Source organism: Herpailurus yagouaroundi, unplaced genomic scaffold (genome assembly GCF_014898765.1).
Source record: "Herpailurus yagouaroundi ecotype Mexico unplaced genomic scaffold, PumYag 77, whole genome shotgun sequence".
NCBI lineage: Eukaryota > Metazoa > Chordata > Mammalia > Carnivora > Felidae > Herpailurus > Herpailurus yagouaroundi.
This window is the reverse complement of record NW_024412388.1, coordinates 1935602-1963069: the sequence shown is the minus strand read 5'-3', so window position 1 is coordinate 1963069 and position 27468 is coordinate 1935602. Positions and strand designations below refer to the sequence as shown.

General features: G+C 60.7%; 2 protein-coding genes across 7 annotated transcripts in view; one reads left to right on the top strand and one right to left on the bottom strand.

The window, feature by feature from the left end:
- The first annotated feature begins 161 nt into the window (after positions 1-161).
- Positions 162-10515, top strand: LOC121019594 (uncharacterized). 2 transcript variants are annotated; one of them, XM_040459170.1, is made up of 6 exons: positions 162-1956; positions 2352-4327; positions 4417-4746; positions 5230-5307; positions 5793-5879; positions 9361-10515. In XM_040459170.1, the coding sequence occupies exons 3-6, from the start codon at positions 4524-4526 to the stop codon at positions 9978-9980; spliced, it is 1008 nt and encodes a 335-aa protein (XP_040315104.1). In that variant the 5' UTR covers positions 162-1956; positions 2352-4327; positions 4417-4523; the 3' UTR covers positions 9981-10515. The 2 variants fall into 2 exon arrangements, with proteins under 2 accessions (XP_040315104.1, XP_040315114.1); XM_040459180.1 differs by lacking the exon at positions 9361-10515 and adding an exon at positions 6314-6463 and having other exon boundaries at positions 5188-5307.
- A 1912-nt stretch (positions 10516-12427) lies between these two features.
- Positions 12428-27468, bottom strand: part of PRDM16 (PR/SET domain 16) — a 255306-nt gene continuing 240265 nt past the window's right edge. For 4 of the 5 annotated variants that reach the window (XM_040459139.1, XM_040459149.1, XM_040459122.1 and 1 more), the window contains exons 13-17: positions 23886-24055; positions 23458-23632; positions 19340-19573; positions 18335-18509; positions 12428-17128 (exon numbers count right to left, since the gene is read on the bottom strand). In XM_040459139.1, coding sequence (XP_040315073.1) covers positions 16994-17128; positions 18335-18509; positions 19340-19573; positions 23458-23632; positions 23886-24055 — 889 coding nt within the window. In that variant the 3' untranslated portion in view covers positions 12428-16993. The remainder of the gene's footprint in view (positions 17129-18334; positions 18510-19339; positions 19574-23457; positions 23633-23885; positions 24056-27468) is intronic. The other variant, XM_040459158.1, reaches the window with a different exon arrangement.

Sequence of the window (27468 nt, the reverse complement as noted above, 5' to 3'; positions counted from 1 at the left end):
CGGCCACGCACGCCCCAAGCCCGCGGGCGACGCCGTCCGTGCCGGCTCTTGCGGTGTTGGGGTTGTCGTGTGTGACACTTGGCCGGGCCACCTGCGTCACCGTCCCCACCTGGCCGGCCGGCGCTCACGTGACCCCGCGGCCGCAGGTGTCCGCCCCCGGACCGCCCACCCCGCCCGCTGCGGCCCGGCCGGCGTCGCCCGCGGGCTTGGGGCGTGCGTGGCCGGGCGGTGACCCTGAGCGGGCTCCCGCCTTCCTTCCCGGCCTGGCTAGCCTGCCTCCTCCTCCAGGAAGCCCTCCTGGAAGCCGACCGGCGCAGAGGGGAACCCGATCTTCTGAAGGCAGGAAAGGCGCCACCTTCTGGATTCTTTCAAAAGTGCGGCCGGAGGGCGGCCCAGCACCGCACAAAACACTTCGCGGTTGTTGATGTGAGGCGTTGGGGTCCGGGAGCCCATGGTCGAGAAGGAATACTTGAGAGGTGCCTGGCTGGCCCAGCGGGGAGAGCGTGTGGCCCCGGGGTGGTGAGTCCGAGCCCCGGGTTGGGTGTAGGGATTACTTAAATACGGTTTCAAAAACTTAAAAAAAATTCTTTAGATGTTTTTGGTGCAAAACCAGGCAGTTATTAAAACACGGGGACAGGCGTCGTGGGCAGAAAGAGCTGTCCCGGGGCTGTGAGAAGTGACTGGTTACATACTTTCAGGTTGGGAGGGGGTTAGGGACTGGGAAAGCCTCTAAGGACTTTGGAAGCAAGGTGTCCACGACCTTGAGGGGCCAGCTTGTTAGGATAAGGCCATTTACTCCTGTCTGGTAAACCCTTAGTCATGAGACCCTTTAGATGTCTAGCAGTGGGCCACGTGCTTGGGGGCTGGTGGCCAGCATGTATCTTGGGGGGATAAAGGAAGGGATTTTTACAGGATCCTGGAGGTCAGGCTAATGTCAAGCCAAGGTTGCCCTTTGCCTTTAGCACATTGACATCGAGGCAGCTGAGCTCCTCGGGAAGGTCGCTCTGCCTGTCTCAGGTACTTGTCAGTGGGCTGCAAAGGGACTTTAACCTTTTCTGTATTTCTTCCACCTTTGTTTTCCACACCGGTGGTTTTCATCACCCCCATTTTACAGGTAGGGCCACTGAGGCTTGGGAAGGAGGGCGCTTGCTAGCCTGTGCAAAGTCAAGCCCAGCCTGCAAGCCTGGCCTTTCCGGGTCTTGTCCACGGTGGGTCCCCCGGGCGGAGGCTGCCACAGAGGCTAATTTCAGGAATCAGGATCTTTAGTCCTGCCGGAGGCGCCAGGGGCCTGGGAGAGGTGACCTGTCGTTCCGCCAGGCGGGGGCGGAATGTCCTTTGTCACCCAGCCTCCCCAACCCCCAGCCCCACACCAACCCAGGGTGTGGCAACGGCAGAGTGCTCCCGGTTCGCCCCTGCTCGGGAACCGCCCGTGCCCATCCAGCAGGGGCAGCGGCCTCCACTTCCCCGTGAAGCCCACCCCTCTTGTTCACGCTCTGCCTGTGCAGCCCCCCTCCCCGCACCTTTCCAGGGGGAAAGCCCGCGTGACTCTTTCCCAGGCTCCCCATCCTGCGGGGGGCCCAGCCCTGCTCAGGAGAGCTGGAGCCCTCTCCGTGGGAGAGACATCCTCTTGCCCCACTGAGCCGGTGACAGGCCGCCTGCCGAAACCTCAGGAGCCATTGTGTGTTTGTGCCTAGTCACGGGGTCTGCCTCTCGTCCCTGCTCTGTTCCTCCTGCAGCTGGTGTCCCAGAAAGGGAAGGCTCGTGGAGGACAGCCGCGGCGCCCTCGGAAGCCCCTGGCGCGAGGGGTGTGCTCCTTACTGCAGCACGTCCTGGTGAGCGCTGACCGTGCCACCTCCCTTCTTCCTGATGTCACAGCCCTTCATCTGGGGCCAGCCCAGGGTTCATCTGTAGCAAGACGACTTCTCCTTCCTGCTTTCCTTCTCCTTTCGCCTGGAGGTATTTATTGAGCGCCTACTGTGTGCTGACCGTTGGGCTCAGCGTCAGAGATACAGCTCTGAGCAAATCGGATTCGGTCTCTGTCCTGAAGGTCCTGACTGCGGCTTGTGCGGGGGGGAGGCGGGGGGGGGGGGTCAGCACCACCGTACTGCCCCTGAAGAGGGCTAGGAGACCTGAGACCCGGCGGATGAGCGGGAGTTAGCTGGATGAAAGGGGACGGAGGGGTGTCAGGCAGGGTCGCAGCACGTGCGGGGGCTCTGAGGTGGGAGGGCGTGCGGTCCGAATGACAGCCTGAAGGGCCGTGGGGCTGGGGTAGAAGGAGCAGGATGGGGGTAGCACGGGGGAGACTGGCGTGGCCTTGCCATCTGGGCGTGCGGTCTATTGTTTCTCCTCAGGGCAGCAAGGAGCCGCTCAGGTGGGAGCAACGGGCCGAAATGATCAGATCTGATGGAAAGACCCCTCTTTCCAGGGCAGGGAGGACGGCTGAAGCAGACACCCTGAGCCCCAACCCAGACCAAGGAAGCTGATGTCTTGCCTCTGGAATGCTTTCAGGGCGGGGAGCTCACCCCCTCCCAATACAGATCGTTGCATCGTCTGCCTTCATCACGTGTTTTAGACGTTCTTGGCGTGACGTGGTGTCCAGAATTTTCATCATCCTGGCATGTTCCCCCAAGACACTTCAAAATGTGCCAAAATCCTTCTCAAAATGTGGTCTTCGGAACAGAACCCGGTACCACGCCAGTATAAGAAAACGGGGAAAGACTCACCTCCTCTCTTCTGGATATGATACCTCTGTTAATACAGCCTCATCCTGCTGCAGCCCTTACATGTATCCATCCCACAGCACAGAGCCCGAGGCCCTATATGCAGCAGGGGCTCAGCCAGTGCCTGGTGACTCACTGATGTGATCTGAGGTCCCAGGACTGAGCCCCAGAGATGACGAGTGCCAGCCTCCTTCTGACCTGTCTCCAGGTTCCCTTTTCCGGAAAGGCCCATTGCTAAATTTCCATTTGAACGCACTGGGACGTGCATTTGGGTGAATTTTCAGACCACCTTGGTGCCTGTGCTGACCCCAGGCCTTGGTGCGGTGGGCAAGGTGCAGGGGCGTGTCAGCCCGCAGGGCACAGTCTAGCCCGGGGGCATAGGCCCGCCCTCCCCTGGCAGCTCCCTCTCCGGGGCTGGGTGAGGGGGTGCCGCAGCCTCACAGGGCCGACTTGGCATTTTCTTGGGTGTCGTGGTTTGAAGGGCCCCGCCCAGCACACCTGTGGCCGGCCCGATGCTTGCCCGGCGTCGGGGCTCCCGTCCCCTGCCACGGGGTGTAGGTGCCACCTGGGGGACCCAGGTTGGCCACGGGAAGGTGCCCAATGGGGCCGTCAGTGCCATCTGTGTGTGTTTTGGGTAGGGGGTGCCGATGGCTGACCCCTGTGGGTGGACAGCTTCTGGGCAGAGCCCTGGGAAAGGTGGGGCGCTGCTGCCCTCCAGAGGCCATCTTGGGTACTGCACCCACAGGCCCAGCCTGTAGGAAGGGGAGCTGGTGGTCCTTGGGCCTTGGTCCGGGGGGGGGGGGGAAGAGGGCCCGCGGGTGCCTGACCCCCACTCAGTGCTTTCCTATAAAACACATCTTCAGAACCCTGCTTGGTCATTGCAGGGTTAATCCCCACCCCAGCCCTTCCTGCCCAGTACCTACTTGGCCCCACCAGCATCCCGAATCTGGCTCTGTCCCCAAACTGGGGGGCTCTGGGGGGCATCTCCTTGTCTCCAGCTGGCTCAGTGTGTGGTTGGGGCCAGGTGACCCGGAGCGAGTGGCTTGCCTTCCCCGGGCCCCTGCTGTCTCAGTCACAAGCTGGGGGTTAAAGATGATCGTCTAAGTAGTGTAGACCTGGTTCTCAGGAGGGGCCTGGAAGGGAGCGGCTCCGGGATCATAAGTGGGCAGAGAAGGACCCCAGGGCTGCCCGCAGGGGTGAGTCTCTTCAACTCTCTGCGCCCTGTGGCTGAGACCACGAGTGCCGGGGGCCAGGGGACACAGTGGCCGGGGACACAGTGGCCCTCCTTCCCCGCTTCGGGCCTCCGGGCTGGCCCCACCCCTGGCTGACAGATGAAGGATGCTTATCTCATGAAACCCCACGAGGCCCTCTGCAGGGCCCCCCAACGTCAAAAATAAGGACCCCAGTGTTTGCTCCCCGAAGCTCGGGGCCTTTGCACATGCCATGGTTTCTGCCTGGGATTCTCTTCCTCGGCAGTCTTCACGGAGCCGTCCCCCGATCCTGCATACCTTTGCCTCAAGCACACCTTCTCAACCAGGCCTTTGCTCACCACCCCACAGACGAAGGAAGGCACTCCTCACCAAACTCATTACTCCTGGTTCCTTGAGGTGGGTTGACTTGAGTCCCTCCCAAAATACGTTAAAACCCTAATCCCAGTATCTGTGACGTGCCCTTATTTGGAAATACGATTTTGCAGATGTAAGTAAGACAACGTCAGAGTAGAACAGGCCGGGCCCTAAATCCAGTGCTCAGTGTCCTCATACAAAGGGGGACATTTAGACACAGAATAGAGAAGGCCAAGGGATGACAGAGGCGAGGGCTGAAGTGACGTGGTCACAGGCCAAGGGACACGAGGATGGCTGGCAGCACCAGAGGCTGGAAGAGACGAGAAAGACCCTGCCCTGGAGCCCCCGGGGGCAGGCGTTCAGCCCTCCAGCCTCCAGACGTGACAGGACCCGCTTCTGTGGCTTAGAGCAGCCCAGGGAGCAGATTCAGGCAGCCGTCTCCCTGTCTCCTCTGCCCTCCGGTGAGTCCTCTGCTTTGCTCATCTGTTTCCCGGTGTCCCTCTGGGCCTTGGACGCCCGCTTGTGGGGGTGGGAGCGGGCTGATCTGCAGAATGGTGGCCGGTCGGCCCGGGGTTTCACGGGCCTTCGTGTAGCGGGCCTGGAAGGGCTTGGAAGGGTCTGGAAGGGCCCAGAGGGGGCTGGAAGGGTCGGGAAGGGTCTGGAAGGAGCTGACAGGTCCTGGAAGGACTTGGAAGGGGCTGGCAGGGCCTGGAAGGGGCTGGCAGGGCCTGGAAGGGCCTGGAAGGGCCCGGAAGGGCCTGGAAGGGCCTGGAAGGGGCCGGGGCAGTCGGCCGGAGCTCACCCCGCACACCCCAGACTCCCTACTGGCCCGAGGGTTTTTTAGCCTTGAGAATTGAAAGGCAGCTGCTGTGTGGCCCTGGTTCCCGCCTTTCCCACGAAAGCCTTGGAGGTGATGCCACTGTCCCATCTCTGGGCCACCGCAGGAGGCCACAGGCCGCCTCAGCTCCTACAGCCAGCGTCCCAGGCCTGGAGCTGCACATCAGTGTGTGTGCCTTTGGAAGGTAACGTGTGGGTCAGCCTGGAGCTCAGGAACGAGGGGCCTTCCCCGTGCAGCGTCCCCAGCGGGGGGAGGATGTGCACCCCCAACCCCGTGACTGCCCGGGTTTCCCTCTAGGGAAGTCGATGCTCAAGTCTGCAGGACCCCTTTCCCGTGGCCTGAGGGCACCCAGTGCCCCTGGACGTCTTGCTTTGAGACTTCCAGGGGCCGCTGGGGCTGCAGCCCAGAGAGATGATGCCCTGGGGCCGGCGGCCCCCCAGGAGGCCTTTCGGCCTGACAATCCGGGTGTCTGGTGCCGGGGCCGAGGACAAGCAAGGCCGCGGGGCGTGTCTACGTCCCCTTTCAGGGCCGAGCGCCCAGTGCCCGTGGCCTGCCCCCCTCCCTTCCTGGGAATGTGCCGGGGGGAGGGAAGGGGCACAACCGTGTCCTTTATTCTCTGGGCCCGGGTACCGGGCTGACCGACCCCTCGCTGCGGGGCCCCGCGTCCAGCCGGCGGGCAGCTGGGAAAGGCCTCGCTGATCTCGGAGGACGCTGCGGCTGTGAGTGGGCCTGAGGACAGAGGCTCCTCTGTGCTGGGTGAGTGGAGGCCCGGGCCGGGTGGGGTCCCCAGAGGGGGGCGGGGGCGGCACAGGAGCCCGATTGCCAAGCAGGGCCTGGCTGCCTGTCTGGCCCACCAGGGGAGCCCTGCCGAGCAGAAGGCTCAGCTCAGCAGAAGGCCACTCGCCCTTGTCCCCCAAAGGGCCAACGGTCATTACTTGCCGTTAAGCGCCTACTGTTTGCATCCTTTTATTAAGTTCTTACGCCATGTAACTGAGAGGTGACGCTTTGCCCGTTGTCACCTGGCTAGTGAGTGGCCACAGTCAGGATGAGTCTGTCTGACCGCAGAGCCCGGGCCCCTGTGCAGCGATCACGGCCTCTTTCAGGTTTCCAAAGAAGCAGGGAATTTTTTTAAAAACGTGTGTATGGCCTCCAGCTGAGAGTTTCAAACATTGTAAGGATTTCACTTACAGTGAAAGCAGCTCCCACAATCACCAACCAGAAAACTGAACAGAAACTACAGGAAGGCGGGGGACATGGTTCCTGGGAGGAAGAAGCGAGTCGGGAGAGCCCCACAGATGCACGGCTTTCTTCCCAGAGGCAGAACGCGGTGGTCTGACCCAGCTGGGGGGACAGACGTGGGGTTCAGGGAGGTGGGGGAGGGGGCGGGGACCTCTGGCAGAGGTTCAGAGACAGAGCTCCAGGAAGCCTCCAGAAACGCTACTCTGTGCACACGCAGAGGGAGGTCCCAGGAAGCCAGGCACAGAGCAGTTACCAGGACCAACAGCACTCAGTGTCCACGCAGGGCCTGGGGGCTTTAAATGCCAGTCACCCAGAATGAAGAGGCCTCGTGGCTGCGGGGCATTTGATGGGGACCAAAGGCCATATTTCAGGTGTGAGCTTAGCCTTCAGGTGTGAAGGCTGCTGTGTGCCTGAGCCGATGAGCTGTGCAGTAAGCCTTGAAAAGCATTTACAAGCATTTACAAGCTCCAGCACCTGGTGATTTAAGGAATCCGTGCCCAAAAGGATTTAAAGGAATCTGTGCACAAAATCAAAAAAAGAATGTATGGTGAGTGTAATCAAAAGAGAAAAAATACTAGTCAAATGCAAATTCTAAAAACAAAAATAGACAATATATAAAAGTAAAAGAAACAGTAGCAGCAGATAAGATGCTACGGAAGAAAAGATCCGTGAACTTGAAGCTCGGCCGATACGAGTTCCCCGAAATGAACGCCGAGAGAGCAAAGCCTGGAAAAAGCAGGCAGAGGCTTGCTGATCTGGGCTGATGTCAAGCAGTCTAACGATAATACGTAGAGTCGGAGGCCCCAAAGGGGTGAGGGGCGAGAATGTCTGTGTGACAAAGTCATGGCCAAAAATGTTCCAAGTGTGAGAAAATCCTCAAGCCCACAGATCCGAGAGCCTCGGGAGTACAAAGAGAGCCCCACCGTGGCGCCTGGCACCTCATAATCGGATGACTAGGAACCACGACGGAGAGAAAGCCTTGACGCCTTAAGAGAATCAAGACACGAATCACGGCTGAGCCGTCACTGGAAACCCCGTGAGCCTGGGGAACGGAGCCCCGTCCCCGGCGTGTTAAAACCATCTACAACCAAGATGTCCTTCAAAACTGAAAGTGAGGTCAGTACCTTTTCAGACAAAGGATAAGAGACCTGACACCCCAAGAATGTCAAAGGAGGTTTTTTGGGGCAAAAGGAAATGATGAGAGAGAGGTACATTCAGGTGTGCACAAGCAATAGAAGCCCCTTGGGAACTGTGAACACGTGAAAACACGTGAGATTTTTTTCCTGGATGTATTTTAAAAAGTTCTTTACAAGATAGTAGACTATTTTTTTAAAAAAATATTTTTTATTAATTTTTTAATAAATGTCATTATAAAAATTTATAGTTTTTTTATAAATTTTTATAAATTTCACACTCTGTCTCTCTCAAACATAAATTTAAAAATTTTTAGTATTTATTTTTGAGAGAGACAGAGACAGAACGGGAGCGGTGGAGGGGCAGAGAGAGACATTGAGGGAGGCACAGAATCCGAAGCGGGCTCCAGGCTCCGAGCTGTCGGCACAGAACCCGACGCGGGGCTCCGAGTCACGAACCTTGAGATCATGACCTGCATCGAAGTCGGGCGCTCAACTGGTGCCCCGAAAGTAGAGTATTTAAAGCAAGAGTAATGACGTGGAGTTTCTGACACGTGTAGAAGTAAGATATACTGAGGCAGAGAATAGAATTACACTTTTGCAAGGTTCATACGTTTTATGTAAAATGGTATGATGTCATTTAAAGATAGATACTCGCAAAAAATTAAAGATAAAGCACTTGACCCAACCCGGGACTTAACAACGATCAAAATCGTGGCGATGTAGGGACAGAGGGGAGCTTCCTCGTCCGGGTACAGGCACCTACAGCTGGCATGGTGCCCAGCGGTGAGGAGTGGGCAGTGGTCTCCTTCGGCTCTGGTGCCAGAGAGGTCCACCCTGTCCACTTCTGTTCCCTGTTGGTCCTTGCCAGGGCCGTGGGGCAAGAAAAAGCATACATTTTGGAAAGGAAGAACTGTTTCTCTTTAAATGACCCCCTAAGTGTCTACAAGTCATTGAGGAGAAGATTGGAGCCCCTCCCCAGCCTTTCCCCCGCTCCCCACTCTGTCTCTCCAGCTTCCCAGGGAAAACCACTCCCAGGGCGCCTGGGTGGCTCGGTCGGTTAAGCATCTGATTTCAGCTCAGGTCATGATCTCACATTCATGGTGTCGAACCCCACGTCGGGCTCTGTGCCGACCGTGTAGAGCCTGCTGGGATTCTCTCTCCCCCTCTCTCTGCCCCTCCCCTGCTCTGCACGTGCACGCATGCTCGCTCCAAATAAATAAACAAACATTTAAAACCCAGCCTTCTCTGAGTTGGGTATTTATTCACCTCGTACATGTTCCGCTTTCTGCTCGCATAACCTGCCATAAACAGTCCGCAGAAACGCTCCTGGCATTTTTAAGCTGTGCGGGCGGTTTCAGCCGGAAGTCTGTGCCTATAAGGTCTGCACTGGGTGGTCCAGGCGGGACTTGGGTGGCCGAGGGGTGAAGGGTGGGCACACCCAAATGCCTGTGGTAAAGCAAGGCTGGGAGCCCCCCGAGCTGGGCCCCCGAGATCCAGGCTGGGTGCTGTAGGGGAAGGGCCCCTCGAAGGGCAGGCTGGACAGGTGGGGCCCCTCCCTTGCCAGCCTGGGTGGAAGGTGCCGAGTCCCTCTAGGAACCTCAAGCTTCATGATGGACTCGTGCCTCCAAGAGGGAGTGGGCGGGACACAGTTTTTACAAAAATCAGGTAAATCGAGGTACAAGGCACCTGGAACTAGACCGCCCCTCGGAATGTACTGTTAGTTGAGTCTGACACAAGCGCGTAGGTGTGTAACCACACTCACGCCCCGGACAGCCTCCTCCGCCTCTCTTCCCACCTCCAGCCCCCTCCCCGTCCCTACAGCTCTGCCTTTGCTAGAATGCCGTGTGTCCGTGTATTTTCAGAGACCGAACGTACTGACAACGGCCAGATCGTACGTAAAGACAGGACTCTGAGCTCTGACCCGCAGTGTGAGAGAAAAACCCAGAAAGTCAAACAGGAACCCCTGGAACAATGGGCCCAAAGGCGCCAGGACTCGATCCATCACCGGCGGCCTCCCTACGTTTTGTCCCCACCTCTGACTCTGGAGCAGCCGGAGGAGGCCGCGCGCGTCCCCAACCGATCACGTGCGGTGCCTGCTTCTGGCCAGTGCCTCGACTCCCTGGTGCCATCTGGGCTCATCTGGAACTTTCCCTTTTTCCACCGGGAGGCTCCCCAGGCCCCTGCCGTCCTTCAAATCGCCACCAAGTCCAGTGCTGTTGGCGGACCCCCTGCTGCACGGAGCTCTGAGTCACGTCCTCTGTCCTCTGACGGGCGGCCTTCCGTCGCTCCCATGGCTTGTGCTTTCACTCACCAGTGGATGGACACTCAGCTTCTTTCCAGTTTTGGGGCGATTACAGATAAGGCCACTGTGGACGTCGGCATACGGATCTTTGTGCAGATGCTGGTTTCTCAGCTCACTCACTGTGTTCTAAAAGCAGGCTCTTGCTCTCTACAGGCTTCAAGGCTTCCCGGAACCTCCTGATGGGCTCAGGAATCGGAGGGCCACAAGCCAGGTCCCGGGACAGAAGAGGCAAGTCTGTCCTTTAGGGTTTTGGGTGGCTCCAGCCCCCCGCCGCGGGGCCTCGGCTGGTGCCCACGTCCCCCTTCTTGTAACCTTAGAATTCTATCCTCTTCTGCCCTGGACCCTGGAGCTGACTCTGACTTCCCTTTCCTGAATCCAGAATGAGCCGTGTGGAAGACGTTGCCGGCCACGGTGAGCACAGGTGCCTTTTCCTTCCCAGAGACTGCGATCCCGGCTGGTGCCTGCAAGTCCCTTCCCACGCCAGAACCCCGCCCGGCTCCTCGGACCCCACGAAAGCCACCTTGCGTCGGGCCATTTTGCCCCAAATGAGGACACGTCTCGGTTTGGGGAAGACATTCGCTGCCGCGAGAAAGAAGGTTAACGATTCTCAAAATAGCTTCTCTGCCAAGAAGCAACAGGCTCGCTTGGCCCCAGATGAATCTGAGGGCAATTTCAAAAGCATCTCTTTTCCCAGAAAACAGATTCCTCATTGACACATGTTTCTCCAGTTGATTCTTGCCCCCCACCCCCTGCCTTTCCCCCCGTCTTTTGTGCAAGGAGCTGGGTTGCAGAGACAAAGTCCGCTTGTCAGCGGCTGGTCCTCTCTGCTCTCCCTCCGGGCGCCCCGACAACAGGGCTATTATCAGATAGCTCCCTCGTGGCTTGGATTTTCCCTCAGGGCGCACGAGGAGAAAGGTTGCCAGGCTGGACAAGGACGGGAGGCACTGGAGCCCCGGGGCGGCGAGCTCCGGGAAGGGCCGCGGTGGGGGGCCCTGGACACTGTCACTCTGTCGCTGGAGTAACTTGGAAGCACAGCCATTCATCAGACTCATGATTTGCATGATCTGTCCTCCGAGAACGGAAGTGTGTCCCCCAGAGACAGGCCTCTCGTGCTGCCTCCTCGCCTGGAGCTCTGGGGTGAACCCCACGTCTGACCATCGGGGTCAAGACCTCACAGACACCTCATCAGTCACATCTGGGGGGGGAAAATGACCTGGAAACATTCAAACGCTTCCCCCAAGCGACGCCTCCCTGGGGAAACACACTTCACTTGAAGGTATTAAGAGAATGCAGAGGCTCAATGCCCCAGATTTGGGTCCAGGGATCTTGTTTCAAGATCAACTTCTGTTTCTTCCCTTTTGTGGCTACCAGCACTGCCGTGGCAGGGACCCCAGGCCTCCTCTCCCCATCGCTCCCGTTCGGGCCCCTCAGAGGCACTGCCGTTCCCAGAATCCATGTGGGAACTTGCCTGCGGTGAGGGTCCTTATAGCAAATCGTCTATCCGTCCGTCCATCCACCCATCTACGCGTCCACGTGTGCAGCCCATCTTCTACCGAGAGAGTGTTCAGGCTAGGCCTTGGGGATTGAGAGGCGAGTCCTGACATTTCCCATCTCTGCAGCCCCAAATCCAGTGCAAGTGGTGATTTCTGACCAGGGAACAGGCGCAGGGGCCTCTGTGAGTCCCGGGGGGCCGAGAGGTTGCGGGGAAACTCTGGACCAGACCCTTCTACAGCTGCCAGGGGGAAGGCATCGTCCCCCAGTTCGTCTGTTGGACATTAAGTCTTGTTTTCTTCCTGCCTCCCACCCCTGGGGAGGGCCGTGTGTCGTCTTGGGGAGGGTGGGGGCTGTTCTGCTAGAGAGACAGCTCCTTGAGTGTGCAAGGCAAGCTATCCGCCTCAACCCCATGCTCTGGTGGAAGGAGAGAGGCCACCGGGCGGACTTCCTGCTGTGAGTCCCCGGAATTTAGGGGCTGAAACTTGCACTTGAGTGGGTGAAGGTGGGGGGCATGTAAAGGAGGGGCGAGGAGCCCCCCTGAAGCCCCAGACATCTGTTCAGTCCCAGTCCACCTGGCCATCGCCTGGTGGGCAGGCTCAGGTCCCGACTGGGGACAGTGCAAAGACAGCAGGCATAGCCACTGTGGAGGGCTGGCCGGTGGGGAGGGCTAGTCAGTGGGGAGGTCCACTCTTAGGAACGGCTGTGTTTAGGATTGGCCTTATGGGATGGGCTTCTCCACCGCCAAGAGACGTCATCCAAGAGTTCCCGGTGGCCGGCTCGGGGCCCAGGTGCAGCTGGAGGCAGACAGGCCTGGAGGTGGACAGGCCTGGGGGCCAAAGTGCCTCGGGGGAGACGCACTTAGGGGAGAGCCCGCCTGGAGATCATCACTCTCACCGCAGGGCCATCCAGAGTGGTGGCACCTTCACTGAGATTGTTTTCTGGGAAATGTGACTAGCGAGGGTACCTGCCCTGGCGGTGGTGTTGAGATGATGGCCTTGCACGTGTCGCAGCCTGTCCCCGGGGACCCTTGACCCAGGCTGGCGAGCCTTGCCGCTGGCCACGCTCCGACCCCGAGTCCTTCCCCATCCCGGGGGCCTCTGTTGCCCCTCAGTGAAGCTCGCGGGCACCGAGACTTAGAAAAGCACACAGATTTATTGCGTATCAATCTCATGTATAAATTCATTGTAGCATCGGAAAGATTACATATAGTCCTATTCTACAGCATTAACCTCCGATCGGCTGCTCTAGCCTTCATCTTAAAGACGTTTCTCGACACAAGTACATCTGTCTTTATCACAAGCATCAAAACGAAATCTGCAGAATCACTCTCGATGATTTGCTACACGGGGTGTCTTTGACTTCACGGTCGTCAGCGATTTCCGCGTCGATTAAGAACTGCGCTTTGGCGTGAGCAGTTCTGAGCTCCTGGTCCGGAGGACGTAGACCCTAATCACGTAATTCAACAAGTGCATCTACAGAATTCTCCTTTTCATAAAAATTTCACGAACAGACACAGTAATGACCGCTAAACACGAGCCATGCACGGTTTACTGGTAACAGAAGCAATTTACAATCAGGGGGACATGGGACACACACCTGCCTCCTTCTCAATGGTTTTTTTTTTTTTTTTTTTTTTAAACATTATCTGAAAGCCTGACATTTACACTTGATTTCTTTTTCAACACTATACAGTTCTAAAAGAAAAACGAAACAAAAACCCAGAAAACAAACTGAACCGAATCTGTAATGGAACAAGGGCAAGTGGTGGGGGGGGGGGGGGCTTGTCACCAGTTATTAATTATGCACACGTGTTGTGTTCTGACACGGGGGCTCAGCTTCCCTCGTCTCGGGAACACCGACGGTAGGAAACACACCGAGAGACACCTTGGGAAGTGCTCTGCTCACGAGTGAATTGCACGATTGGAAACTCAAGCTGCCTTTTGCTTTGTTTTCTTTTCTTTCTTTTCCCAAAGCCGTAGTACGAATCGGGGACAGAAAGGAAAAACACCACAAAACTGGAATGCAGGGAGGGAAGGAAGGCTCCTGGACTCACGCAGGAATGTCTTGTCACAGTATTGCTCGCTGCTGCACAGACAGTTTCATGGCTTTTGATTCCCGGCTGACCTCCACCGCCCGGGAGCGGCCGCGGCCTCGCCACCCTAGCCGGGCCGGGCGCGAGGTACCCGGCTCTCCTGGGTGGCGCTGCCTCCTCGCCTCTCTCCCGGGCAGCACAGTAAATACAGCTCAGTAGATTTCAGTCACTTGGGCAGGGGGACGAGGGACGGGGGGACGGGGCGGGGGAACCACAATCCAGTGCTTCGAGGCTTCAAGGCTACCACGGGTGACACGTATTTGGGCAAGTGCTTTGCGAACGCTCATTGAGGAAGCAGCTAGGACAGAGAGGGCCGAGGGCCCTGCGAGCTTCCGGGGCCAGGCTCGGGCCGTGGAGGCGCTGGGCCTTTCGGGGTCTGGGCAGACCGGCTGTGCTCCTGCCTCGGACGGGAAGGCCGCCGGGGCTCACCCTGTCCACTGATGCACACCCGGGGTCCCAGGCGGGCTGCAGGAGGGCACGCCCCTGGGTTCAGAACAGGGGGTCTCTGGGGCCTACTCATGAAGGCCCTGTCTGGCCAAAGGATCGGAGCCCCACGCGTCCTACCCAACTGTCCCGGGACCGAGAGCAGCGGCGGGGGTGGGGTGGGACGGCGTCGGCCGCTGGCGGCCGAGGTCTGAGGGACGGAGGGCAGGGCAAGGAGGCTTCCTTCTGAATTTCCATTAGGGGATGTCAATCGTCCAAAGAAAGAACACCGTCGAGGCTGGACAGAAGGACCCTGGCCCGGTGGTGCCCGAGTGCACGGGCCTGACCCTGGCCACCACCCAAGGACACGTTGGCCAGCCAGCCCGTTCCCCTGTTGCAGCCGTGCCCTGAGGCTGGGGTCTCAGAATTCTGGCCGTCCGGCTCCCCGGCCCCCCACCGTCCGGGCTGGGCCTGATTGGCCCGTGCTGGTGCTGTGGCCCGGAGATGGAGAACCACAGGGAGGGCAGCTCCCTGTGGTCTGGGGCGGGGAGAAGTGCCAGGCGTGGGGAGGAAATGGTCACTCTGTCGGGGGTCCAGGGACAGACCCCCCCCCCCAGACCTGTCAAGTGCTTGGGCCCACGGGACTGAATGTTTAGGAGAAATGGGGCTAGTGCTCTAGCTGTTCTCAGGGGGACAAAGGTAAGGACTCAGGATGTGCAGCTGGGGCGCTGGGAGGGAGGGAAGGAAAGCGAAAGAGGCCTGCCGGGACTGGCCGGAAAGGACACAACGCCCCTTATCTGGGACCACGGAGAACAGGCACTCAGGTCTCCACCGGCCAAACGTCCTCTTTTGGGCGGAGAGAGGCATGTCGCAAAAAAAAGCACACACCTTACTCTTTAGCAGAAGAAATGTAATTTGGGTTTACAGAAGTGGGCGTTTATGTCCGAGGTCGGCTCTGCGAAACGGTCCGACGCGGAGGGAGGGGAAATCGGAAAGCCCACGCCACACCTGGCGGGCCCGGGGTGGAGGTGGGTGCGTGTGAGGAGGTGAGGGGGGCCCCGCCTGCAAAGCCTCAGCTCTTCCTGGAGCGCGGCCACCTTCCAGCCGCACACGCGTGTGAGCGGCCTGGGCGCCCGCGAGGCCGGCTGGGTCTCGCTGCCTCCTGTGGACCGAGAGCGGGGTGGGAACCCTTTCGCCGGGGCCCGCGGGCCGCACGCGGGCCTCCAGCGCCGACACAGACGATTGTCGCTGGCCTGGAGTGGCGGGGGGGGACCCGGGAGCGTGGCTGCTCCGGTCTGCCTGCTGCCCCTGGGCCAGAGCCAAGGACTCGTCCCCCGCCAGACCCCGTCCTCAGGTGCGGCCGCGCCCTCACCGCTTGCGTCTACATTCTTTTTTAAGGGCCACTTGGGCGATCTTTTTCTCCTGTTGGGACACTCTTACTCTTTTTTTTTCTTCCAAACAATAAAAGAAATAAATAGAACACTTGTCTTAAATGCAAAGGTAACTGAGACTCTAATTTAACAAAAACACGTGATTGTCTGGAAACGGGGCAGCAGGATCCGTCGGGGGGCGCGGGGGTATTTGGCACATTTAAAACCTCCCCACTCCCTGGTTATCAATCACACAACACACAACCTTATACACGGTTTTGGTCCTTCACTAGATACTTATATTAACAATATTTCTTCACAATAAGAATGTCTAATGCCAAAATACTGTTAAGGAAGAAATAAAATAAGAAAAGAAATGAATTAGAAAAAATTACAAGTTATATACAGATTCAGGTAAATTCCATCAGGGAAACAAATTATGAGTTGAAATTGGCCCCTATGGGAATAACTTAAAGCCCATCCGAGTGGAGAAGCAGCCCCGTCCCGACCGGGCTGTGCTGTCTTTGCTCCCGAGGCAGGTCCCACCTGGATGCCCTTTCGTTCTGGAGCCGGGCCGGCCCGCCAGGAAGCCGCGCGTGGAGCAGAGGTGGTGGTCGTGTCCTGGAGCCCGGGTCTCACGCGGGCACAGAGCCTGGCGGGCGGCCTCGGGCAGGGGAGCCGCAGAACGCGCCCCACGGCGGCCACGGGGGATGCCCACTCTCCCCCTCGTCCATCTGACGGTGCGGGTGGGGGTCGGGCTGGAGACCCGGTGTGGCCAGCGGGGCCCCCCCTCGGCAGGGTGGCCGGCGTGGGTGTGGCTGGTGGGATGCCAAGCCCACCCTTGCACAGGGGACCAGAGCCGCGGCTCCCACCTTCCCCGTTCAATCGGGGGGGTCTTGGTGGGGGCCACAGGCACGACTCACATGCCACACACACCTCCCAGCCTTGGGCCAGCCCAGGACACCACGTCTAAGAATTCCGAGGTACAGTCTGAAACTGCTCCCAGGGGAGGGCCCCAGCCCCCTTGGTTCTGCGCAGGGCTGGGGTGGGGGGGGGTGCAGAATCACGGCTTTACAAACACGGTCAGGGATAGAAAATTTCTCCGTTATCTACAGTATAAAGAGCACACCCAAACACGGTACCAGTTCCCAGTGTGGGCTTGCAAATAGGCTGAGATTTCAAAGCAATGCAAAATTACTCTTAGAAAACAATTTGCAAGTCATTTTTCGATTCTTTAAAAAATACTGTCTATTTTTAAAACCACATGCTTAAATAGACTCTGTCGTCAATAAGATTACCAAAAGGGTTACTCTCGTGATTCTCATTATAAAAATCGTTGGGGCGATCTCCCTTTCCAGGGCACACCCGTGTCTGTCCGTTCCTTTCCGAGGCACCAGGCGGGTGCCAAAGTGGCCCGGCTGGCTTCAGTTTGGGATTGAAATCCCGCCCTCACCCGGCGGGTCGGTTCCGTGAGCAGCTCCCGCGAGCCGCACGTGGCCGGCCGTGCGTTGTACCATTTCTGGAACGCTGTTCCGGAGACCAATTCTTAGACGGTGGGGCTCCAGGACCGCTCAGCGACTCCTGGGTTCTGAGTTTTCACCGGAAAAGTTAGAGCTGAACCATAGTGTGTGTGTGTGGGGGGGGGGGGGGGGTGCTGAGGAGTGATCCACACAGGTGATGGGGGGTCTCTCTGGCCCAGGCCACGCCGCTCCCCAAGGCTCACTTCTCCATCTCCCACAGCCGGGACTTCTGTTGGGACGTCGGGGCCCCACGATGCCTTGCTTGGACTCAGACCCCAGCCCGTCCTGGGCCCGTCAGAGGTGGTTGATGGGGTTAAAGGCTCCGGACTCTGGCGTGGCTCCCGTGATGTTTAACCAGGCATCCAGAGGGCTCTGGGAAGAGGTGTGGAGAGGAGCCTCCTCGGAGAGGGACAGCATCATTGCATACGCCTGGCCGGGGAGAGGACAAGGACACATGTGCACACACACACACACACACACACACACACAAAACAGGCAGGTGAGTTGCGTGAGCTGGGGTTCTGCAGATCCCAGAGGGCCCCTTCCTAGCCCCCCGTTGCCCTCTGGCTGGGCTGAGCCTTGCGCAGATCCAGACTCTCCCCTGGGGCCTGGAAGCGGAAGATGTGGTGGGAGGTGGCGGGGTGAGTGTCTGCTGGGCTCCCGTGCAGACAGTGGCAAGAAGCTGTGGTCCTGGCTGGCCTCTGTGCACAGAGGCCCCTCGGCTCTTTGCGGTGCTCCCCCTGCCCCACCCCCACTCTTTCGAGGGCCCTGGGAGTTGCTGGTGGTCGACAAGAGGCAGTGTCTGTCTGGGGGGCACCGGTGGGCCTGGGGGCTGCCCGTCTGGACAACCGTGGGGACGGCACGGGGCGACCCGGGGAAGCGGACGCACAGCTGGTGTGAGCTGGGCGCCGACGCGTTTCTGGGCCTGGGGCGTGGCTGGCCCACGGGACAATTCTGCCGCAAGACACAGGGCACGAGGTAATGGGACCTGGGGACCATCCGGAGCAGAGCGGGGCGGGGGAAGGCCGACCCTCCTCCCACCCGGGTTTACACTCTGGACAGGATTAGTAAAAAGACAAAGACAGACACGCAGACGGTTTTTGCCGAAACTCAGGGGTGGGCCGACGGAGACCCCGCTCCTCTAGACGGATGAAAGCAGGAAGCAGGGCCCTGCGGCCGCCTGCGCTACAGAAGGGGGGGTCGAGGCCCACCCTGACGCCCTCGCTGACCCTGTCGGAGCTCCATTGTGGAACGAGTGGCTGTGTGAGAGGGGGCTTCCTTCGAGAGAAGCCTGGGCCGCCAGCCATTCGTGCTTGAATCGGAGAGGGAGGAAGGCCTGCCCGGCTTCAAGGCTGGACGCCCGGCCGTGGGCGCCTGTCGCCGGGGACAAGAGGGCAGCGACCCACGCGTCCGGGAATGCCCGGTTCCCACTCATCTGCCTCAACCTCTCCCTGCCCCACCCCTGCTCGCGGGGGAGGGGCGGTGGCTTGGCCGTCTCTAGCCGATGCAGTGGGCCCCGGGACAGCGGTCCCGGCGTGCCCCAGGCCCAGGATGGCCACCACGAGAGGAGGCGCGGCTGCCACCTGCCACCTGGCCTGGGGGTGCCGGGGGTGGGGGGCTCTGCTCGGTACCTACCTGGTTCTTAGCCTGCCTGTACAGTGTCTGCTTTAAAGTCTCAGAGTCTAAGGTGGGATTAAGCACATCTTTAACTTCAAACGCTTCCTCAGCTGCTCTGCGCAGATCGAGCCCCTTCCCAAAAGTCGGCATCGGCTCCAAAGCTAACAGACCGCCTGGTTGCTCCTCAATACACCTGCACCAATGACCGGGGAGAGGGGGCCTGGCGTTAGCTGGTCTGGCCTCTGGCCGCCTCTCTGATGCCCCACGGCCGGCTCCGTGCCTGCATGCACGCCATGGCACCTCCGCGAGCCACATGCACAAGGAGACGGACACACAGACACGTCGACACCTGGACAGAAGCCACACAGATGCAGGAGGGCCACGGACGGAGGCCACCGGAGGGGGCGAGGGCGTGCACACACCACAAGCAGCGGGGGGGGGGGGGGGGGCCCCCGGGGGCGGGGGGCACGGAGGACAGAGGGGGGGGCCGCTCTGGAGGGCGCGGGGACTCCCGCTCCCAGGACCCAGGGGCGAGGGGAAACGGGCAGTCCCCTGCAGGGCTCCCCCAGGACCGTCTGGAGTGCTGGCCGCATCCCTGGTGCCCAACAAAGGCAGTGAGCAGCCGGGCGGCGCGGGGAGGGGTCCGGCCTGCCCTGCTTGCAAACCGCCAGTGCTCAGCCCGCTGGAGGCCAGACGCCACTGCCCCGGCCGCGGGATGGAGGCCGTGTCGTGACGGACCAGCTCCCGCTCAGCTCGGGAGCGTGCCTGCCGCCGCCCCCCAGGCTTGGGAAGTGTGTGTGGGAGGGGGCGGGCCAGCCCCTGACCCCCTGCCTCGGGCTGGGCCTCGCAGCCTGTGGGTGGAACCTCCCACCGCGGTGGAGACACCTGCTGGGAACCGGGGTGAACCCAACCAGGAGGATGCTGGGGCCTCGGGTGGCCTGAGAGCGAGGTCGCCCGCACGATGTTCAGGCCCCTCCCTGGCCCGGGCCCTAGCAGGTCCGGCTGCCCGGGCGTGGCCCCCACCTTCGCGTGTGTTCGAAGCCCACGGCCAGGGAGGTGGGCGGATCCTCGTCCTCCTCGTCCTCATAGGCACCCTGGGGTTCGGGCGTGGGGGACACGGTGTCGTCCTGGGACTTCCCCGCCAGACTGTCGTAGTCCTCCTCCTCCTCTTCCTCCTCCTCCTCCTCCACGTCCTCCGGCTTCCCGCTGGCCAGGCCCGGACACTGGGAGTTGCCGTCCAGGTCCTGGACCTCCGGCCTGAAGGGACAGGGGAGGGAGTTAGCCCCGGGGCCCACAAGGCCTCCGACTGGGCTCCGGTCGGCTCTCCCCCCACGGCCGTCTTCACCCCCCCCCCCCCCCGTGGAGCGAGCCTGCATTGTCGGAACCCTCGGCCTCAACAGCCCCTTGAGGAGCGAGCGAGGGTGTGGCAAGGGCGAGAGCAGGGATTCAGGATGCGCGCGTCAGGGAGGGAGGCCACGACCAGTCTAGCGGGGACAGGGGTCTTGGGCGCTGGAGCTGGGGTTGGGCACTGCACAAGGGGTACCCTTGGGGAGGTTTGCTGATCAACCCTTGCTGGCTCCTCCTGGCCAGCCACGAGGACACAGGGACACTGGCAACCCAGAGTGAGGGGGCCTCTGCCGACAGAGGCTCTGGGGGCCTAGGGCTCCGTAGGGTGGGGGCTGAGCTGCTGTCAGCCAGGGAAACCCACCCAGACGAGTTTGTTTCGGAGGCCGATGGCCTCCCTCCTGCAGCCCAGACCCCACATCTCCCTCTGGCTGGGTGACACTTTTCCACTCTGGATCCTCGTTATTAAGAGGAAAACACCCAGGGGACCTGGGTGGTTCAGCCTGACTCATCTGACTCTTGATCTCTTGATCTTGGCTCAGGTCTTGGTCTCAACGTTCACGGGTTCAAGCCCCAAGGCAGGTCTGCTGTGTGGAATTCACCCTCTCTCTCTGCCCCTCCCCTGCTCTCTCTCTCTCTCTCTCTCAAAATAAATAAAAACTTAAAAAAAAAAAAAAGGAAAAAACCCAAGCTGAGCAATGGTGAGCCTTCTCGTTTCTTTCTGAAGATGTTGGCAGGTGTCCAGTGTGGAGGGGGAGGGGGAGGCTGGGCAGACGCCTCCTGAGCCCACGTCTGGGCCGGAGTTCAGAGCCCCCAGACCCCGTTCCTCCTGGAGCTCACATGGCCCACAGGAATCCATCCACTGATGTCAGGGGAGACCGGGGTCCTGGTCTGGGCATCAGGTAGAGGGGGTGTCACTTCCGAGTGACTGCTGGCCTCCACACTCAGGGATCTGTGCAGACGGAGTGGGCCGGGAGGTCCCCGATCTCCAGGCTGTCGGCCATGCTCATTTTCCATCCTTGCCTTTCCTGGAGGAAGTATAAGATGCTGACACGTGACCGGCCTTCTCGGACGTGCAGAACCCTTGACGTCTCCCTTCTCGATGGCCCCTCGCACTGTCACCAGGCACGCATCCATCCGCCAGGGGCAAGGGCTCTGGAGCCAAGTGACACGGGCCGGGACCGGGGTCTTGCCTTTGTCCCTGGCTCTCTGGTGGGTGACCTTGCCATCTCGGAGCCTGTGCCCCCTCGGCGGTGTGAGGGTGGGATGAACCGCGCAGGTGGCTGTCTTGGGGGCCGGGACTGGGACTGTGTTCAGCAGGTGGCCCTGTGCATGTCTAATCGGAGTTAAGAGTGCTTTGCAGTTGCCATATATGGGCCCCTCTGTTTGGGAGCAGGGACCGCAGCCCCACGCAGGAGGCCTGTATCCACCAGGAGCACTCAGTGGGGGGCAGCAGGGACAGAGGATGGGGTCCCGCAGGCTGGCGTCAGCTTCAGACAGAGCGGGCACCTGTGGCAGGTGACGTCCCGGGGCCACCGTGACCCAGCGCCGGGGCTGGGCTTGCACAACTGGAGCCCGGACTCTCCTGGTTCTGGAGGCTGGAGTCTGAGACCCGGGTGCAGGCGGGCCTGGTTCCTTCTGAGGCTCAGGGACAACTGTCCGGGCCTCCTGCAGCCGCTGGCGTTTGGCAGGCGATCCGTGGCGCCCGATGGCTGTAGGTGTATCTCCCCATCTCCCATCTCTGCTACATGACACGGCTTCTCCCCGTGTGTTCTGTGCCCTAATCTCTTCTTTCACGACATCGCGTGGCACTGGGAGCCACCCTGGTGACCTCATCTTAACCAATTACATCGGTAAAGACCCTATCTCCAAACGAGGTGACGTTCTGAGGTACTAGGGGTCAGGATTTGGCGGGGGACACAGTTCAGCCCAGGTATTTAAGGGCTTCTGGGGCCAGGGAGCCTGGCATCCCTAGATTCTCCTTGACGATCAAGAGAAGGAAACTGGTTCCGGATGAGAACCCGAGAATGTCAGCGTCGGCCCCACACAGAACCGCCAACGTCTCAGCACTTGACGCAGGGTGGTGGCTTCGTGTCAACTGTGATCGTGGTTCTCACTTCTGGCGATGATGTGGGACATCTGGAGGTTCCCCAGCTCCCGGGGACAGGGTCTCAGCGGGACAGGCCATCCGAGGGCCTGGGTCTGTGGCCAGCTCCGCCCCGGGCTTTCTGAGGGACGTGGGGCCCAGTCTTCTCTGTCTGAGCCTCGCCTCCTGCCCCTCCCGCGGGGGCTGGACGGGAAGCCCCGGTTGAGACGCTCCGTGGAGAAGGTTAGGGTGATGCCGTCTCCTCTCCCCTCTGTCCTGCCGGGTTTCTGGTCCTCACGGCAAAGAGCTGGGCCACCCGGGCTCTAGACGTGAAGGTCTTCCCGGCGCTCCTGGTCTCACCCTGGCTTGGCCGCCCACCCGGTGGTGGATGCCACTGACAAGCCCTTGTAGGCTCTTCGTCGGCCTCTGTCTTGGGTGGCCCTCCTGTGGCCAGCCTAAGGGCCAGGGCTCTGGGCCCAGGTTCCAGTCCCGGCTTTGTGGCTGGAGCAGCCCCCCCCCCCCCCACCTCACCGGGCTGTCTTCCTCTGCAGAATTAGGGGCTCGCACCCCAAGGCCACTTGAAGTTTGCAGCGTCTCTGGTTTTCTGCCGGCTGGTCTGGCCCCAGCTTTTACGCAAGGAGAATGTCTTCCTGGGGGTCTGACGGGTCCTTCCAGAAGGGACCCCCCAGAGTAAATGCCACACCGTGAGCCTTGGGATCCAGGGTTGTGCAGTACACCCTCCACATCTCAAATCTGAATTCTGCCATTTTTCTGCGACCGTGTGCATGTGCGTACGAAATGTGTGTGTGTGCACGTGTACGTGAGTGTGTGTGTATGTGCATTGTGCGTGCACGTGCACGTGCATGTACATGTATATATGTGGTGTGCATGTGCATACGAGTGTGTGTGCATGTGCATGAGTGTGTGCATCTGTGTGCATGTGCATGTATATATGTGGTGTGTATGTATGTGTGTACATGTGTATATGTGTGTAAATATACACATGTGTGTAGGTAAGCATGTGGGTAACTTCATGTGTGTATATCCATATGCACATGTGTTCATGTGTCCGTGCATGCGCATATATTTGCGGGTATGTGTGTACATGTGTGCACGTGTCTGATTTCATGCAGATGCAGACATGTGTGCATGGGTTTGCATGTGCACATGTATGTACGTGTGTGCATACATGTACACACACATGTGTCGTCATGTGCATGCGTATATGTGTGCATATGCGTGCACATGCACGTGTGACTTCGTGTGTGCACACGTGTGCGCGTGTGTGTTTAAAGGGGCGGCGCTCCTGTTTGGAAACCTGCAGTGCCTCGGACTCCACAGAAATGTTGTAGACTCTCACATCCACGGCAGAACTCACGCCAGAGCCCTCACCTGGCCTGTGCTCCGCGGCACGCCCGTGACGCCCAAGCCAAAGCACGCCGGCAGCTCGGTGCGGCTGTAAGCACACGGCGCGCACCCTCAGCCCGGGTGCTTACTGTCACCACCAGAGACGAAGGTGGGAGGGGACCCCCTGGCCGAAGCCACCCCCACCCCCCGCCACGTGCAGGGGGCACAGCCGGGCCACAACGGTGCCCGTCGGTCTCACCCTGCGCTGCGGGCCCCTACTCATGGAGACTTGGGGCTGGGTGGGGTGCCCCTGCTCTGGGCGTGGCCACGCAGGTGGGCTTGGGGTCCGGAATGGACTTCTTACCGTTTGTCTGTTCGCGTTGATGCTTGGTTCATCTCACTATTGGCAATAAAGTTTCTGATTTCAGAGAAATAGGAGTCCTCTTTCTCGTCTAAAAGTGCATGGTTGTCTGACTCGGACGCGGGGGAGGAGGCACTGGTCCCCAGGTGGTTTGTGAGGACCCCGGAGTGCTGGCTCACTGTGGGGACGGGGGGAGCATCAGAGAAAGAGCATCCCTCAGCTGAGCCGTACCCTCCCCTTCCTCTCCCTCCCGTCTCTCCCCTCCTCTCCTCCCCCTCCCCCCCTTCTCTCTCCCCTCCTCTCCCCTGTCTTCTCCTCTCCTTCTCCCCCACCCCTCCCCTGTTTTCTCCTCTCCCCTTCCCCCTCCCCTTCCCTGTCTTCTCCCTCCTCCTCCTTCCCTCCCCCCACCCCACCCCATGCCCACAGCCCACCTGGGGCGTGCTCGTGCTCGTGCTTCTTGAGGTGCCGGTCCAGGTTGGTCTGCTGCCCGAAGCAGCGGTTGCACAGGTGGCACTTGAAGGGCTTCTCCTTGTTGTGGATGTTCCGGACGTGCCGCTGCAGGTTGGAGGAGATGCTGAAGGAGCGGTCGCAGTACTTACACCTGGAAGACACGCGCGCCTCAGAGAAGCCCCGCCCCGCAGCCTCGCAGACGCCCCGCCCCCGCCTCCTGGCAGGCGGGGCAGGGGGGCGGGCGGTGGGGACTCACCCCGGTGCTGCCGCAGGGGGCCCCCTGGGCGGGGCCGCCGGTGCACCCGGGTCCCCCCTCCCCGCTGCCCGAGGGCCCGCACTCCCAGCAGCCTCAAGGGGGCAGCCGAGCACCATGGAAGCCTCTCGATGCTTTGCCCGGTCCCCCCCCCAAGGAGGAGCCTGCATCCTGCTCCCGGCCACCTTCCTCCCGTCGGAGAGAAGGCGAAGAGACCCCCCCCCCCCAACTCTGGTATGGGGAGAGCTGGCCTGGACCCCGCCGCCTTTTAGTGGGTCTGCGGGCACGTGGGGCCTCGCGTGCCAATTCACTAACTGGGGGCCGGGGGCTGCCCCAACTTCCCCAGAGGCCGTCTCCCGCCTCCCTGACACGGACCGCGAGGGTTCCGCGGGCCCCACGCGATCGCCTCGCGTCCCTGCCCCTCTGCGGACGGTGATCGAGGGCCCGGGCGGAGCACTGAAAAAATCCGAGAACGACGCTCCCTCCACCGGCGCCTCAGTCGGGTCCCTCAGAGTGTCAGTGACCTGAGCGGTGCCCCCTCGGTGTGGGGGCCTGGGGAGGGCGCGGCCTTTGCTCGCAGGCCCCGAGGGCAGGAAAGGGAGGCTATTCTCCCAGTTGAGGGAAATATCCACACCCAGAAGCCAGAAACAGCGGCCGAGCTGGAGCTGGAGGGAGGGTGGCCCGACAGCCGCCACCACACGTCTGCAGAGCCGCACCGGCGCCTCCTGGTGGCGGAAGTCCGAGCAGAGGGGACCTGATGCAGTCGTGTTCAGGTGCACATGTGTGTGTGCCCATGTGCAGGTGTGTGCACGCGCGAGCGTCCGTGTGCAGGAGTGCACGTGCATGTGTGTGCGCGCCTGGTCCTCAGAAGGCCTCCAGGGATGCTTCCCCGTGTCAGAGGCTGTGAACACTTGCAACATTGTCCGCAGGCTAGTTTATTTCCCGGTCTTGGAAACAAACAGCTTCTGCAGGGGGCAGGAGGCAGTGCCCCCCACCCCGAGTCTCTCAGGAGCCGTCTTCCCAGCAGGTCCCAGCAGGGCACGCGATGGAGGTGTGTGTTCTTCCGGAGGGTGCGGCTGGAGGTGCCAGGGACCTGTCCTGAGTGTGGCAGCGTGGTGTTCCCACAGGAGGCCCCTCCCCCCTCCATCGCTCCAACATAGAATACGCTCACGTGACCTGGGCCACGGGAACCGAGTTGTGCCTGAGGGTGCCTCCGAAACCCCAGCCTCCCACCCGGGGCCGGGCCGGCAGGCTGTGAGGCCGGCCTTCACGGCACTGCCCTGCCCGGCTGAGAGCACTGAGGGCACTGCCCTGCCCGGCTGACGTTTGACACCTGCCCAGGCAGTCTGGCCATCACAGTGCACTTGGGGGGGGGGGCCCGAGGCAGGAAGCTTTAGGCTCCCGCTGGCAGCTGGAGCCTCCTGCCTGAGCCCCCGGGCAGATAGCACTGTGCCCGGGAGCGGAGCTGTCCCTGCTCCCAGGGACAGCTTGATGAAGCCGTCCGGGGGAGCCCACTTCCTGCCTCACGGCCCCTGGGGGTCTGAGGACGGACGCACGGCAAACAGGGCGAGTCCCCATCAGAGGGGACCCCGGTCTCCCACGGTACGATTTTGGAGCTTCTCTCATTCGGTGTCTGAAGCTTCTTGGCCGAGGCTTCGCCGACTCTGGCGTCCTCCACGGTCGGCGGGCAAGGAGCCATTCGTGATCTTTACATGAGCGGCTTGGGCCGCCGTCCCTGGTGAACTCCTGAGTGACCTTCAGCCTTCTCTGCCCCTCAGCCCAGGACTGGCCTGGCGGCTTCTTCCCTGTTGGGCTGGCTAAGCCGCCTCCGGGCCTCTGGAAGCACGCGGATTGGTCACAGCCTCTCCTCCCACGCCTCACGGGTCCACTGGCCCCAGCATGGACCCGCCATCCTGGAAGCCCACACAGGCGCCAGCGCTGTTGTGCGTGAGCTGCACAGGGACTGAGGCTTGAGCCCTTCACGCAGCTGGGTCAGCAGTGCTGGGGTGCCCTGGGCTCCCCCTCAGGATGGCCCAGGAAGGAGAGCTTGTACATCTCTGGACACACCATCTCACTGTCACAGACGTCTCCTTGCCCCCGATGCTGACAGGTCCCCAGGCGACCATCCTGCTTTCAGGGCGATTGCTCAGGAAGGACCCAGTACGAGGCCATGCTGGCTGGGCACCTGCCCCCTGGCCACACAACAGGCCTCCCCGGGGCCTGTCTACGCGTGCGCTCACACACACCCGCACGCGGCACCCTTCTCATCTCTTTGGAAATGCAGGAAACTTTGACAGCTTCCACCTGACCCACCAGGCCAGGGCGCACCCTCGGTCAGACACGGGGTTGGACGGGATTGTCTCGTTACTGGAAACCGAGCTCTCTCTCCACCCGCTGTGGGGCCGGGGAGGGGGGCGGAGGGGAGCCATACATTGGATTTGACCACAGAGAGCCCTGAGTGTGGCCCTCTCCTGGTTCCAATCTAAACCAATGGCCCGGATAGAGAAGCCCATTTGAAATTTAGGGGAGCAGGGAGCCCTGGGCTTCGGGGGACCAGCGTCCTCTGAGCAGCTGGGGTTTGCCTTGTAAATAAGCTGACAAGTGGCTAGCGAAATTTATGGCCTGGCTGTGGAACATCACGGCCATGGCACTGGCTGCAACCAGGAATGACCGGTGGCCCGGCAGCATGCAGCGAGGGCCTCGAGAGGACCCCCGGTCACCCTCACCCGAGGGAAGCCAGCCAGGCGGAGGCGCGGTAACAGGGTGGGGGCAGGCGCAGGGTCCTTCCCGGGACCGGACATCACAGGGGGACATGCTCTGGGTAGTTGTAAAAGCAGGGGGAAGGGAAGCGAAGCGAGAGTTTTGAAATCCAGCCCTAAAAATCAGAACTAGGAAACCAAGGAGACGGTCTGGGCCACCTGAGGGGATGGGGACAGGGCCTGGCTCACGGGGAGGAAAGGAGCTGCGGCTGGAGAGGCGCGTGTCCCTCCGGGAGCCCGCTGGCCAGACCGCGAAGGCCCGTGCCAGACCGTGACCCGGGTCCTGGCGGGACCCGTGGGCGAGGCGCTGGCATGGGTGCAAGGAGCAGCCCCTCACCCCAAGCCCAGGTTTACGTCCGTCCAGCCCAAACTGCGCCCCGTGCCCCCCACTTGCTGGAGCTTTCGGAGACGAGCATGTGTTTTCTGGCACCTTCCAACCTCAGGCAAAGATCTCTAAGCCTGGAGAAGCCATTAGCTGAGGACACTGGGCCGGCAGGTGGGCTGACCTTCCCTCCAGGAAACAGATTGTCAGTCACGCTAAGGGGTCTTCCT